Source organism: Chlorocebus sabaeus, chromosome 17 (assembly GCF_047675955.1).
Source record: "Chlorocebus sabaeus isolate Y175 chromosome 17, mChlSab1.0.hap1, whole genome shotgun sequence".
NCBI lineage: Eukaryota > Metazoa > Chordata > Mammalia > Primates > Cercopithecidae > Chlorocebus > Chlorocebus sabaeus.
In genome coordinates this window covers 70,575,201-70,591,118 of record NC_132920.1, presented here as the reverse complement: position 1 = coordinate 70,591,118, position 15,918 = coordinate 70,575,201, and the positions used below count along the sequence as shown (strand labels likewise).

Genomic DNA, 15,918 nt, shown 5'->3' with positions numbered 1-15,918 from the left:
CTGTCCTGTACTGACACCAGTATCTTTTCAATTTATAGGGAGGGATTCAGGTGGATATGGTCTTCAGTGAGCAAACTGGGCTCCCAGAAGCAACTGTGGGATATAATCAGGCCTTTGTCAACTAAGAGTATTCACAAATTATTGGGAGTTAAATGCATCCTTTTGATCATGGGCCCACTAATAACATGGTCTTTACTGATTAATAAAAGCTCAGAGGCCACAACATCAAGAAAATACCAAGATGTTGACAACAGTTTTTCAGATAATTAACTGTAACATTTAGAAAGTATAAGGCTTATTCAGATTAAATAGTGTAAATCACCATAATGTAAGAAAAGTATTTAAATCAGCATGGGTTATACCTTGTTGGTGCATGCACACAAATATACAGTCACACACACACACACACACACACACACACACACACACACACGGAAACTTCCTCTTTGAGGGGAGAGAGCATCAGACCACGCAGTGCCTTCTATGAGATGAGGGGTGTCTGTGAAAACTAGTCAGAGCTCGCCGTAGACGTGCACCTTGCTCAGCTCCAGAGTGCTGGTGGGAGCAGCAGGAGGCAGCAGCCCCCCTTTAATGAGTGTGCAGGAACAGTAGCTGGTGGCCAATAAAAATAGTGGGAGATCCAGAGTACAAGAAAAGCCTAGGGCAAATGGAGGAGATTCAGCTGGGAACAACATCATAAAGAACGATAAGGAAGCACAAAGGACCCCTTGAAAAGGCAATGAGCAAACAGAAGAAATTAGGACAATGCAGTAAAATGAAGATAGGATTTCAATCTTAAAGGCAAGACATCAAACCTACAGTTAAGTAGCTTGTAGGTAAGTCTTTTCTTTCTTCATTACCTTAAGATGTTAGGCTAGTGTCTTATTTGGGAACTGAACTGGTAGATGAATGTTTTCAACTGCCCACGTATGAGAAACTGACAGGAAAAGGTTAAAATGTTTTCAGCTGCAGAAAAAAATGGTTAAAATCAGTGCTACAACTTCCAAGAACAGAAGGCACGCCCAGCATGCACTCGCTGGCCCACTTCACATCATGGCACTGAGAGATGTTAGGAAGAGGTAACACTTCAAATATGACAAAGTCATGAAGGCCAGTCTCTTGTCACCTAAAAATCCTCAACACGGTAAGTGAGCCAGCTGATTCCATTAATTGTAACTATACTAGAATTCATCTGACACCAATAATCCAAATGAGGATAAGGTAAATAAAGTATTTTTAACAACAGTGTCTTCCCCTTGGCACATTCCAAGTGCCTTTAAATGGCAATTTATAAACTAAAAGGAAATAAGAATACAACACTTCATATTTTAATACATGTTTAAACACTAATATTTATTTAAGTACTATGTGCCAGATACTCTGATCAATAAAGTATCTCAGTTTAATCCTTACCTCACCTGGAGGGAATCTGCACAGTAAGCCTAGGACTTCAACATGGGTCTCGATGGTGCACCCGGAAAACTCAACTGCTCTAACCAGTTTGAGAAATGTTTCCCGGTATTCTCAGGCAGAAACAGGTGCCCATTCCCTACCCAGAGTTACAAATGGACCTACCTCCCTAAAATAGTGCCCTGAGGGCAGGGGCTAGATTCACCACCCAGCCCAGGCACAGTACTTGGCACAAGCTCCTTTCTGAGGCACAGGATGACTCCTGAGTCCACAACACCCACACCACCTCAACTGCAGGCCATACCACCCACAGCCAGTCAGTCAGGCCTACCAACTTTGCCTCCAAATGTTCCACTAATCCAGGGGCTGCAAAGTAGAAGCCTTCCCAAGCATCTTATCCTTTTCATTTTTAGTTTTTATGGCATCTGAATGTTCTTAGGCTGAACAGGCATGCCCCAGTACTCCAGAAGCCTCTTTACTCCCCACTGGCACCACTTTCATAGCCCAGAGCCCATGAACAGTCCCATCGGCTTCGTCACCAGGAAGAGTGCAGCTGCCTCCTTAATTTAATACCTAGCGCAAAGCAAATAATAAATGATTAATTGAAATGCTTTCCAAACACAGGTTATGGGAGGATTTCTTGGTGACAGCAGAGCCATGGTGGAAAACAATTAGTAGTTCAGGTGATCCTACTTTTGTGGGAGAAAAGTGAAATAATGACACTATTTTTGAAAATTACCAGCAATTTCCTGGCTACAAATCCTTTTCAGTCCTCATCCTACTTACCACCAGCACATTTAGCCCTAGCTGATCCTTCCTCCTGGAAAATCGCCTCTTAAGAGTTTAGAGCCACATTCTCCTTGAAGACTCCCCAGCCATTGCTACCAATATCCTGGACTGGCTCCTCTTCCTCTGTTTTCATAGACACAGCTTCCATGCAACTATCTGCCTATGAGATTACAACTGCTTCTTAACTAGAATCCCTACACCAGGGCTTCCCCTTTCCAGGTTAACAAGTACAGTGAGGCTGGAATTCTTTCTCTCAATCATAAATGTGTCTCCAACGCCTCTATGTCCAAAGCTCAGTGCATCACTGTTGTCACACCACCTCACAGGACTATTCTACCTGCTACCTCACCGGCCGGAGCCATATCTTACCCTCCTACTAACCTGTTCCAACTGTCCTAACATAGCACTTGTGTGCCCTATGATAGGATACAGATGGGTTTTAAATCATAAGATCCTCTACAAAGGTACGGCTCTAAAAGCTGCATTTATCTGAGTATCTGCTTATCTTTTCCAACTGTTATTCACTCTAAAGGTGACCTCCATAAAACATTAGGTTATACTTGAAATAAGTTTGCATAGCACAAAATAAACTTATTTTCTTCTCCTCTAGCAGCAGCAAGAAAAATCAACCTCTGAATTAAGGAAAATATAATTTACATTGGAATTTTAGCATTAATCCAGATTTCAAACTGAATTCTCATAACCTGTTCTCTTAGATAATCCCATCTTTTCCCTCAATGATAATTCTGTCTTCCAGTTTCTGGATGGCAACCCCATCCCCCTCTGGCACTACTGTAAACACACAGAGCTGCATCTTCCGGTGTTTACCAGTGTTCCATGAACTCTGCTGGTGCCCAATAAATATTAATTGAATTCATTCTTTACTTGAATGTCAGAGGCATTAGCTGGCCATAATCTATTTGCACAAATAAGAAAAAATGTCAAAAAGCAACATGAGATTTTATGTATTATTAATCTAGTTTAAGGCAGATAAGAATGTGATAAGTAAATGGCTGTTTTTCATTACCATTTTTGACTGAGCATAAACCTTATACCTTTAGTACACCCTTGCTACAATGAAAACTCCCAAATCTAATTCTTCTTCCATAACTAGTCAGGCGTCACCATAAGCAGTGATGAATTTAAAGTGGAAACAGCACTGTTTAAAGAAGGCTGCTTCCATATTCAGTGATTCTCTCTTGAATGGCAAAACTCCTTAAAGCTTTCTAAATTTTCACGCTGATGAAAGAACCCTTTTTATTTTCTACTCAAGAAACCATCTAAAGTTTTATCCTTAATTTTTATTATTACTTGGAATTCCTTTATATTAAAACACAGGACTTGATTTGTAAAATCAACTCATGTCTGTCTTATTTTAGTAAATTCAAGTCATAAATGTCCATTTGAAGCATATTAAAATTTTTAAGCTTTATGTTGTTTTCAATTTTTTTAAGTGTGCCTGAGAGCTAAGTGGAGCTATTTATTTTTATTTTTCAGTTAATTTTTCATACAGTTAAATAGTTAGTATTTAGGCTAATTTTCTAAAATGACTAACATGGTCTTAAAAGAGAATCCTAATCCTCTTGCTGTATTTGGCCCTACCTTTTCAAGCCACTACCAAACTGCCAGTCTACTGTACCAGCAGGGAAATCTACTACACATTTCTACAAACCAGCCAACTTTTGAGCAGGGAATTCCCTTATGCATAGGCACTATGATGCTGTGTCAGGGGAAGAGCCCCATGGTGCTACTGTCTTTCAGAAGACACCACACACACATGCACACATGTGTGCACACACACACATACTGATTTAGAGCTATCTGAAATAGCTGAGAAGTGGTATAAGGAGGAAGCTTTGTAGAACTGATTGTTTAAAAAATAAATATATATCAAATCACTGTACCATTTTATGGCCTCAAAAAACAAGAAATATATAAATATGAAACCAAATTGTATACACCAAATTTCTTTCTAAATGTTTAAAATGGTGATAAACTAGATTCCTGAGGCCACCCAATTTCCTCAGTTCTTTTAGTCAGCTGCAAATCCATCAGAGGCCACAGACCGTGCTTTGCAATCACTGTTTCCAATCCATCAGAGGCCACAGACCGTGCTTTGCAATCACTGTTTCCCTCTGTCTCCCTCTTTCTCTCTAAGGTAGTGGCTATTCAAGGAATAACCCAGCAGGAGTCCTACTCCGTGTTACTCAGCATAATTTTTGAGTCCCTTCTCCACACATTCCTTCAAAGGCCTGTACTACCTCTTGGTGATCCCCCATGACCTGGTGTTCAGGTTATAGTCTCAGTACAGGACTGTGTGCAAGTTACTGTGCTAGGTGCTTCACATAAAGCACACCATTTATTCTGGCCCTCAGCTACAGAAGAGTTCCTATTTCCACTTCCCAGATGAAGCTGCTAGAGGGCAGACAAAACACAGGTACTACCTCTAAACCAAGGATCACGCCCCCATGACTTAATACTGCCATCTATTGATTTGATGAATGGGTCCAATGTCTATTTTGTGTAGCATAATCTCACCTGTTAGAGTTTTATTTTCTATCACAGCTTAACACAGTGTTAAGAATATGAGCCCTGAAGTCAGACTACTCAGTCTAAATCCCAGTTCTGTAATCTACCATCAGTGTGACCTTGTGCAATTCACTTAACCTCTCTGTGCCTCAGTTTTCTCATCTATAAAAGAGAAATAATAATAGTTCACCAATCTCAGAGCTGTTGCAAAAATTCAATAAATAAATATGTCAGCACTCAAAACAGCCCCTGGCATATAGTTAGCAGTATCTGATTATTAACATAATAAGATAATTTAATACTTGGGTTAGATGCCTTGCTTTGGTTCATCTTAAGAGCTGAAATTAGACTTTGGCATTAAACAGATCTAGGTTTGAGTCCTAATTCTATTGTATAGCAGCAATGCCTTGGAAATTAATTTTTGTTAGCTTATTAGTTGTTAGTTTTATTATTATTAGTTTAATTAAAAAAAAAAAAAAAAAGGGAAAAGTGTGTGTGGGTGTGTACCCTAAAGAGCTGCTCTCAGGATGAAATGCAAGTGTGCCAGATACCACAGACTACCAAAGCCCCATCTGGGCGCTTCTTGCTGACAAAGCCTACTCCACTTTACAGGATGAATACTATTTTCCTAGCCTCTCTTGCAACTAGAGTGAGGCAATACAACCCAATTCTGACCAAGCGTACCCTGGGAATCCTGCTGGGGAATTTTCTGGCAAGTTTTTCCTCCTGAGAAAAGAAACTGGTGAGGAAAAGCCATCCTTTAGGCGTGGCCGTATAAGGATAGGATGCTGCACCATCCATGTGTTGGCCATAAGGGGACGAGCCTCCAGAGTAAAGCCAGTACTGTGATGAGGGTGGCAGAATGAGGAGAAGCAAAGAGGAACCTGGCTCCCTGCACTCACTGTTCCACCATTGCACAGCCCCAAACCACCCTGTCTCCAGATTTCCCTTCGAATGAGATAATTAGATGTCCTTATGTTCAAGCCATTTGCAGGCTTCCTGTTACTTGTCGTTTGAAGCTGCCTCATTCAGAGGTCGACTTTCCTCCTCTTCGTCCTATCCCCCAGCACATTCTCTGGAGGTTCTGTGCTGTTTCCAGGAAGCCGTCCCTTCTTGCTCTCTTCTAAAGTCTGTGAGATCATCAACTCCCTCAATGGCACCTCCTTCTGGTGCCAGTTCACTGACTGCCCTGGTACTGACTCAGGACCACTTGCAAGTATCTGCCCACTGCTAGTTACCTTACACCAATATATTTATGTAACTGCATTTTCTTTCCTAGGCAGGTGTGATTACATAAGAATAAACCAATCCCTAAGACCTCCTTTTTGAAAGGATAATAATAGTTCATAACAATAGTTCACTGAGCATACTTTTCTGAGCAGAGGCAATACAAGTTGTTATCAGGTTTTAAACTATATCTGAAAAACATAAGAGACTATAAAATTTTCTTGGGCACTTCTGCTATAGTCCTCCCCACCTTCAATCCTTCTCCAAGAAAAGGGGGATGTGCACACAACTACACAAACGTCCTCCGGACCTGGTCAAATAGGTAGCTGTAGGACACCAGCAGCTTTCCAGGTCCACTGGGAACTGTGGATCACCAGGACCACTGCTGCTAAATCTGGCATTCTTTTACTTAGTTCATTCCCAAATTTGCTTTATAGCACGTGGGCAGCTTTGAGAAATGGCTAGAAACTTTTCTGTAGGAATTTTCTGCTTGAAAGGTAAGTCGAGTACTTTCTGTATTCATCTCTCTCATATAAAACTGGGTATGTGTTGCTAATAATAAAATGGGTTATATACTGATGGCTTAATTTCACTACCATTGTCTTGACCACTGTCATATGTTAAAGCTTTTATTTCCTGAACACAAGCATGAATGGAGAAACTAAAATTTGCACTTTTCTCATCAACTTCCCCAAAACAGAAACACAAGTGTACACCCCTGAGCTAGATTTTCATCACCAAGATCATGACTCGATTGTTTGTGAGATGCTTTCTGGGGCACTGACAGGATGAGGTCACCCCAGACATCCTTGGCAGTGCACCCCTGACACACACAATTCTGTTCCTGGTAGGGCTGTGGATAACGCCTCCTGACAAGGAACCAGGCTGCTCTGCAGTGTGCATGTGGTACACAGATGGCCACAAAACAGAACCCCTGCAGGAACCATTAACGGGAGGTTGAAATGAAACCTCTAGGGTCACATCCAAGGCCAGTTATAAGTAATTCTTCTCAAGCCTTATGCCCAAAGCATGCGCTCGCCCTTGAAGACTTTATTCTCAGAGGCGGTCTTATGCCCCCACACTCCAAAAATAAGCCCTACTGAATAGAAGCATTAGTCTGTCCTAACCAATTGGTAAGCAGTCTGTCAATTTTTATCATCTTTAAAACTAATAAACAACAAAGAAAAGACACTAGCCTAACAGTATAATTCACAGTCCTAAACTAGCTTCCCAAGTAAGGGGACCCGAAAAGCACTCTTCTCACAAACCCTAGAAGCTGATTTTAATTCTATTTTAATATAGGACGTGCATACTCAAGTCAGCATACGTCTGTATTTGATTCAAATTTGGTACATTCAGAGATTATTCAATCTGGCACTTAGTCAACAGGGGCCCAAGGCCCTCGGTAATTTCTAAGACTGGAGGCAGCTCAAGTATCTCACCCTGTTTGTGGTATTAGAGAGTAAAGTACTATAATAAATAGTAGTCCTACAGCTTTCAAACACGAATTAATATCTAAATATGAGGCAGCTCTTGTAGGTACTATCGGGAACATAAAGCAGGGGTGAGCAAACCCTAGCCCATGCCTGTTTTTAAAGTCGATCGGAACATAAGCATGCTCATTCATTTACATGTTCGTTTATGGCTACTTGCATACTACAATGGGAGTTGACTAGTTGCAACAGAGATCATGAGGCCTGCAAAGCCAAAAATAATGTCTATTTGGCCCTTCTTGGAAAAAATTGGACAACCTCTGCTAAAAAGTATATATAATATAAAGCATTTTATGTTTGAACTTTGAATGGGTAGTAGATCAGGAAAGGTGAGCTTAAGAAAGGTTTTACCTGAGTTACTGGGTTACAAAAAATAAAGTAGGTTCATTAAAGTCCCATTTAAAGGAAAGATCAAATCTGTTAAAACTAGTCTTAAGTATTACGCTATTATGAAACTGTTAAGAGTGATAAAGAAGGCATGAGTCCCAAGGATCCGTAGCTGTGTAACTGAACTATATCGCTATGCAGTTTTTCTCTATATTTTCTGGAAATGTTTTTTTTTTTTTTTTTTTTTGAGACGGAGTCTCGCTCTGTTACCCGGGCTGGAGTGCAGTGGCCAGATCTCAACTCACTGCAAGCTCCGCCTCCCGGGTTCACGCCATTCTCCTGCCTCAGCCTCCCGAGTAGCTGGGACTACAGGCGCCCACCACCTCGCCCGGCTAGTTTTTGTATTTTTTAGTAGAGACGGGGTTTCACCGTGTTAGCCAGGATGGTCTCGATCTCCTGACCTCATGATCCGCCCGTCTCGGCCTCCCAAAGTGCTGGGATTACAGGCTTGAGCCACCGTGCCCGGCCTGGAAATGTTTTAAGTTAATGTCTGTTCTAGTCTCACTCATACGGAGATATGCCGTCATCTTTGCATTACCATAAATCACACTTCAAGGCACCTACCCCTACAATTTGCGCTGTTTTTCAATTTACAGGGGAAAACCAGGGTCCCATTAGAGGACAGCAGCATGCTTCTGAGCAGATAAATAGCCTGAGGCCCAAGGTGGACACCAATCATCAATCCACATTTAGAATCACTGTTTGTTTTGAGTGGAAAGAGACCTTTGATTTCTCTGTACTCTCCTGGACTTTCATGAATTCATCAAATTTTATGCTCTAACACAGCTTTTTTTAAAAAAAAAAGTCTGAAAATATTTTTTAAAAGAGTTTAGGAAATTGATAACCAGCAGATGTGAAGAGCTGTATGTGCTCTAGGTAAGACACTTCCTCTCCTGCTGCTACAACTCCCTCACAGCAAGACAGCCCTCTTTCTAACCCCATCTCCCACCCCTCCCACCTTTGGAACTCTTTCACCAAATGATCTAAAACCCACTACCAGTCATTGCAAAATCCCCCATATATTCTTAATCTTTTTTCACAAACAGTCCCTAACTTCTCCGGCTAAATGAACTTTGGTTCTCCCCTAAAGACACTGTTTCCTGAAGCTGTCCCACTGTCCAAAAGAGCGACATCCCAGCAGACCTACAAACCCATGAGTGACAGAAATAAATGTTAGTTGATGTAAGCCACTGAAATTTTGGAGTTGTTTGCTATGTAACATGCACAGCAAGAGTTGACTGTTTTAGAAACTGATACAAGAGGGGTGCTGCCACAACCAAACCCTAAAATCTGTGGCACTGACTTTGAGACAAGGTGGTAGAAGATAAGGAAACATATGCAATAGTGAAATGGCTGGTAAACAGTGCCCCACAATAATCAGGAAGGTAGAAAATGTATCAAATGAAGTTATAGTAGAGCTGCCCTAGCTGACCCACAGAAAGAGAGAAACAGATGTTTAATGTTGTAAGCTGTTGAAACCTAGGCTTATTTACTATGCAGTATCATTCCAACAATAATAGAATATCTCAAAGGCCACTCATACTGTTTGTCGACTAGATCCCATTCACTCCGGGCTATTCAAGGACACTGCTAGGGCAATTTGTCCTTGTCCTGAAAGTATCAGATTTACCTCTCTACAGTTCATTTCTAACACTAAACATCTTGTAATGTCATCCTTAAAAAAACCCTTTTCTGCCCACCTTGCCCTACGATAATCTAGTCTCAGCACAACCACCACAATAATTCTTTAAATACTACAGTCAGATTATTTCTTTTCAGCAAATTCCTCCAATGTGTTTCCAGGTCACTCAGAGTTAAAACCAAGTCCTGTTATAGTCAGCTTGCACCCTCCCTACCCCTTCCTTCCTTGTCTCCTCTGTTACTATTCTCCCCCCAGATCATTCCACTTTAGCCACATTGTCATCCTTGCTGGTCCTTGCACACTTCAAGTAGGCTCCTACTGAAGAGCCTTTCCATCTGCTGTGTTCTTCCCAGAATGCTCTTGCTTACAGATCCAGATATCCAGACATTCTTCACGCCTTTGCTCCAATAAGACATCTGTGAATGCCTCCCTGTCCACCCTATTTAAAATTACAACCATCCATTTCTGTTTTCTTTCATCTATAGTACTTACCACCTATAACCTACAATATATTTTATTTAATTGTTTATTCACTGTCTCTCCAGATGGAATGAAAGCCCCAGAAGTTAGGAGTTGTAGTCTGTCCTCTTTCAGATCTATCTCCTTAGTGTCTACAATGGTACCTTGACACACAGTAGACAGTAGCTATTTGTTGAATGGAATGAGTGTGTAAGATAAGAATCAGGCCTAGATTATATTTTATATTTCTAAGTTATAAACTAATAAACCAGACAATGCAGACTGAAAAAGGAAGCTGCAGTGAAGACAAAGATATACTACAGTTTTACTAAGATATTTTTTTACTTTAGTAATAATTGTTTTTCTTTTTCTCTCATTTACAGTAAAGGAAATAAAACAAGAAATTATGAGGACTACAATTCAACATAATTGTATTTAGAGCCCTTGGACTGAAGCCTTATTTTCAAAATTACAGTTATTTTTTATATTTCTAATATACAACTTTTTACCATGATAGAAGAATTGTACCTCCAGGGAGTATATTTGTATGATGTACCAGCTTCCTAAGAAATGAATAAAACATTCAGCTATAATTCTTAAAACAGACAACAATTTACTCAATAACAACTAGGATCAATTTTTTGGAAAGCAGTATATGAAGTTCAACTATTCCAACTAACTGCCTTTTACTCTTTTCCTTCTCAATCTTTCTCCAAACTAAACAAAGAGAAAGATTTAAATTATTCCTGTGCCAAGGCTCAGATATTACTAAAAGTAACCTTTTATCAAGCCAATTCTTTTAGAAGAAAAAAATGTAAAAAAAAAAAAAAAAAAAGAGAGAGAGAGAGAGAAGCTAACAATATTTGTAGATAAGCACAATATAAACATCCCTTGAATGAAGGCCTGCTTACTTACCACACAGACTACATATACCTTTCAGCCATGAGAACAAACAAGACATTAAATTAAAACGAGCACTTCTCATTATCACTGAATAAGTTATATGAATCTAGTCACTAGATTTGGATGCAAAATGTGTTGCTTCAGTTAACCAAAATTAAATTTTATTTTAAACCAACACATTTTACAATAAGGCTACCCTAGAATTTTTTGTTAAGGGGAAAAATCCCCCACAAAACTGAAAATTCGAGAGACAGAGAAGAGAAAATAATCCACTCTTTATTGTAAGCACTAAAATGTCACATCTACCAAGCCTTTGAAGATTACTGTGATATCTTCTTTTCCCCAAGTAACTCATTACTTGTATTTCAGTGAAGAAAGTGCTGACAGATACCAGCTCCCTTATTAAAGATTTCCTTTTTGTGGGAAGTTAGCAAACTAATCATACCATTTTCAAATTCAGTTAACAGGTACGTTTTGGCATACTGAAGATAAAGCCATTATATTCACTCCAAGTAAAAGTTTCAATTGTTTTGTAACTCTATCAGCGACCTTGTATTTTTTATTACTTACCAAGTCCTAAAAGATCCACAGTGGGCTCCGCAGCTTTTTTAGGGCTGGTACTTTTTTTAGGCTCCAGTTGCTGTTCTTCTTTCTTCTGCAGCTTTAAAGTAAATAATTGGATTTATTAATTTTTCTTAAGTAAATTTAACAAAATTTTAAGCCCCAATTAATTACACGTTTTTGATAAACAGTGTAAAAAAGTATATGAAACACAGTATAATAAAACCTAGAATATTGTTCATTATATAAAAAAACAAGTAAACATGACTGTTGAAGTTGCAATGACAGTCCTTACATATTGGGACCCCAAAATTGTGAATAAAACAATTTAACTCTTAATATAATTGTCCTTAACTACTAGCTCTTTTATATGAAATTACACATTTTAAAGAAACGCATTTCATATTAGTTCCTAGACACTATTAATGTACTTCTGTGTCCCCATTCAAATTTCATCTTGTAGATCCCATAATTCCCATCTTTTATATGAAATTATACATTTTGAAGAAATGCATTTCATATTATTTCCTGGCTACTACTAATGTACTCCTATGATACAGTTTCATTCTGTGTCTCCACCCAAATCTCATCTTGTAGCTCCCATAATTCCCATGTGTTATGGGAGGGATCCAGTGGGAGATAATTAAATCATGGGGGCAGGTCTTTCCTGTGCTATTTGTTTATGTTAAGGGGGAGTTTCCCTACACAAGCTCTCCTTGCCTGCTGCCATACACATAAGATGTGACTTGCTCTTCCTTGCCTTCTGTCATGATTGTGAGGCCTCCCCAACCACACGGAACTATGAGTCCAATTAAACCTCTTTCTTCTGTAAATTGCCCAGTCTCAGGTATGTCTTTATCCGCAGCATGAGAACGGACTAATACATCCTGTTAGCTGAGACTGGAGAGGCCTCAGAGTCTTCATGAGCACACTGTTAACCCATCATCCACACACTGTATGATACATGAGACACAACTGCCAAGAAAAGTCTAATGAAATGGTATTTGATATACTTTCTTCCTGAATCTACATTATTAATTACTTTTTAAATATATTCTTCTAGTTCTCAGGAGCCCAAGTCACAGTTACACATTCCAAACTTACTTTCTCACAAAAAACACTGTATAGGACAGAATGAAAAAACCTACACTTACCGGATTATCAATTCTAAAGCCTACTTCTAATAAACTAAGAAAATAAAACTTTCAGTTGAGTGCAGTGGCTCACACCTGTAATACCAGCACTTTAGGAGGACAAGGTGGGAGGACCCCTTGAGCCCAGGAGTTTGAGTCCAGCCTGGGCAACATAGCAAGACTCTGTCTCTACAAAAAATGAAGAAATTAGCTGGGTGTGGTGGTGCACACCTGTAGTCTCAGCTACTCGGGAGGCTGAGGCTCAAGGATTGTTTGAGCCCAGGATGTCGAGGCTGCAGTGAGCTATGATTGCACCACTGCAGTTCCAGCCTGGGCGACAGAGTAAGACACTGTCTCTCAAAACGAAATAAATAAATAAAGAAAACACCAATTCATTTGTCAAACCATTTCAAGATCATTTCTTCTACAACTACCTAAAGAATTCACAACTTAGTTATATGAGTTCATTTTTTGTTAGCTACTAGAGATATGTTAACTTCTAAAAACATGTATCTATCCTTATTTGTTTTTTAATCACTATACTCTCCCTTAGAATTGTTTAATCAATTAGCCTACTATTACCAGCTGTCAAGTCTTTAATAACTATCTCAAATACAGAATTAGCCACCTGTAACAATATATACTTTTCAGAAGTTTAATATAATCCATTTCACATTCTCTATGCTTTCACTTTTCAATCTCTAATACAGTTCAGACTTATCTTGCTTATCAAAAGGATTTCAAAATAATTTCAAGAAAAATATTCCCTGTAGTCATGAAGTAAGGAATTCTTTTCAACTGATTACTCAATCTGTTACTATAAATAATCAAATCTGCAAGGGAATCTGAGGATCGTGTGGCCACGAGCATGCAAACTTCAAATATTCCAGGGCAGGATCCTAGCAGCTTCCTGGGGTAGGTCTTCATATGGTTACATCACAGCCTATAATACCCTGGAGAGTGTCTTAAAGTAGTCTTTAAGTAGGTACTTAAGTCTAATCCCTATTTTACTTTGGCTTAAAAATCAGAAAACTTTGAAGTTGAAAATAAACTTAGATAATCTGGCCAAACACACATTCAATCTGCAAATTAACTGAGGCTCAGATGTTATGTGCCAAATAGGAATACAGGAACTAAAATTCTTATTTTCTGCCACTCCAAATTTAGCATTCTTTTTTTTTTTTTTTTTTGGGGGGGGGGTGTATTTTACTGCATCTTCTTCCACGGAAAAAAGCATAAAACAAACCAAACTTGTGAGGAATTCCTTCCTATTTATTTTCTATGACCTAAGACTTTGGAACCTCTTCAGGCTAAAAAGGATCTTTATAAAAAATTCAAATAGAAACTCTGGTTTATAAGGCGTCTGTCACCAAATTAGAACTACCTTTTAAAATACTGCTGAGTATGAAACTATCTGTCATGGTTTGAAAAGGAAAGAAAAAGCCAAATCGAGCAATGCAGAGGTCCTCTGGTAATCCCGACCTCCCACCCCCAGAACTACTGCAAACAATTTGGAAAATATCTTTCTTTCCAGATGTTCACACATGTATCTGTGTTCTAAAAGCTTCTCATGTTCCTAACATTTCAATTTAAATGGGTAGTCATCAACCATTTCCATAGGAAACTATATAAATGAGAACATATGTATAGCTGTACAAAGTAAAGAGAAACACTAAGGCAAGAATAAGGGAAACCCTAAACAGCTTATCAAATTGCAGGTGGGGCCCACTAGCAGTTTTTGAAATCTATTTTACGGGCCACAACTAAACATTTTTTTGGCATATAAAAATGATACAGAATAGAAAACAGAGTACATTGCATAAAAGAAAGGTAAATATTACTAGATTGTTGTTTTGCACATTTGTACACACGTGAGCACAAATCTGGATCATAATGTAAAATGTATTTCTTAGCAGAGTGGTAGGTTGAGAAACACTGCTCTAAAGACAGTCTGCTCCTTTGCTCCTACAATGGGTCAAATTATGAATGAGAAATGTTTATGCCCTAAACCCCATTATTCCAAGTAGAGTTGGCTATTCTAGATGGATTTCAACAATTCAGACATGAATTATCCTTAGAGTTGGCATCTGAAAGGTTGTCCCACAAATCAAAAAAGCAAAAGGACTGATCACTTTAAAATCTACTTTGTATCCCTCCATTATCGAATCTTGTGGAGGCCATAATCTGAACACATCAGTGTGTGGCAAAGGTGATTTTAGAGATTACTCTTCTATGTCTTCATAGTATATACATTATATACGTCTTCATATATATATTAGTGAAAGCCACAAAGATTAAATTCAAATGATACTCTTCTTCATTGATAATTGTAAACATAAGAAATTAACCTCACTTTTTTATTTTAAAAACATTTAAGGATAGATACACCAAAGCACAAACTACATAGGTAAGGAAACTTCCTAAAATTCTAGATAGAGTAACAAGTACTTAACCTTTTAGAGCTTAATATCCATTAAGAGTTACTAATTTTCTATATAGTTTTCTTGAAAGACTTTCTAACAAAAATTGAAAGTTATTTCTTATTTATATTTAAAATTATTTTTACAGATTTTTGTGTAAAATGACAGGAAGTAAGTACATATTTTCCTAGTCCTAGATGAGTAATAATAACTAAAAATACAGACTCAGGAGATGCTGTTGTTGGAATGTGTCACCCAAAGTTCACATGTTGGAAATTTAATCCCAATGTAACAGTTTTGAAAGGTGGAGCCTAGTAAGAGATTAGGTCAGAAGGGCTCTACTCTCATGAACAGATTAAAATCATTACCACAGGCATAGGTTAGTTATCAAGGGAATGAATTTGTTACAAAAACAATTTCGGTCCCCTCTTGTTCGAGTGCTCTCTTGCCCTTCCAACTTCCAACCATGGGATGATACAGCATGATGGACCTCACCAGATGCTGGAGCTGTCCTCTTGGACATCTCAGCTTCCAGAACCATGAGCAAATAAACTTCTTTTGTTTCTAAATGAGTCTGTGCTATTCTGTTACAGCAGCACAAAACAAACTGAGATGGAATAAAGAAAATCTTTGCATATACACTGCCATTATGAAGGTTCCAAAAAACCTGAAAACATGCAATTCCCTAATAAAGATACAGACACACACACACACACACACACATAGATTCAATGTTTTTTAAAAAAATTTTTTAAATATCTAGGTGCTGTGTTTTATTCCATTACATTGTATATTTAAACCCAATACTATCACCAGTAAATCAAGGTGGGCAAAGCCTATCAAAAGACTACTTCTACACCGAAAGCAATTGCAACAAAAACAAAAACTGACAAACGGGACCTCATTAAGCTAAAGAGCTTCTGCACAGCCAAAGAAACTATCAACAGTAAACAGAAAACCTACAG

General features: G+C 38.6%; 1 protein-coding gene across 5 annotated transcripts in view; it reads right to left on the bottom strand.

Annotated features, from left to right (window-relative positions):
• Positions 1–15,918, bottom strand: part of SMAP1 (small ArfGAP 1) — a 186,528-nt gene that overhangs the window by 12,781 nt on the left and 157,829 nt on the right. For all 5 annotated transcript variants that reach the window (XM_008013566.3, XM_008013567.3, XM_073006131.1 and 2 more), the window contains one exon: positions 11,410–11,500. In XM_008013566.3, coding sequence (XP_008011757.1) covers positions 11,410–11,500 — 91 coding nt within the window. The remainder of the gene's footprint in view (positions 1–11,409; positions 11,501–15,918) is intronic.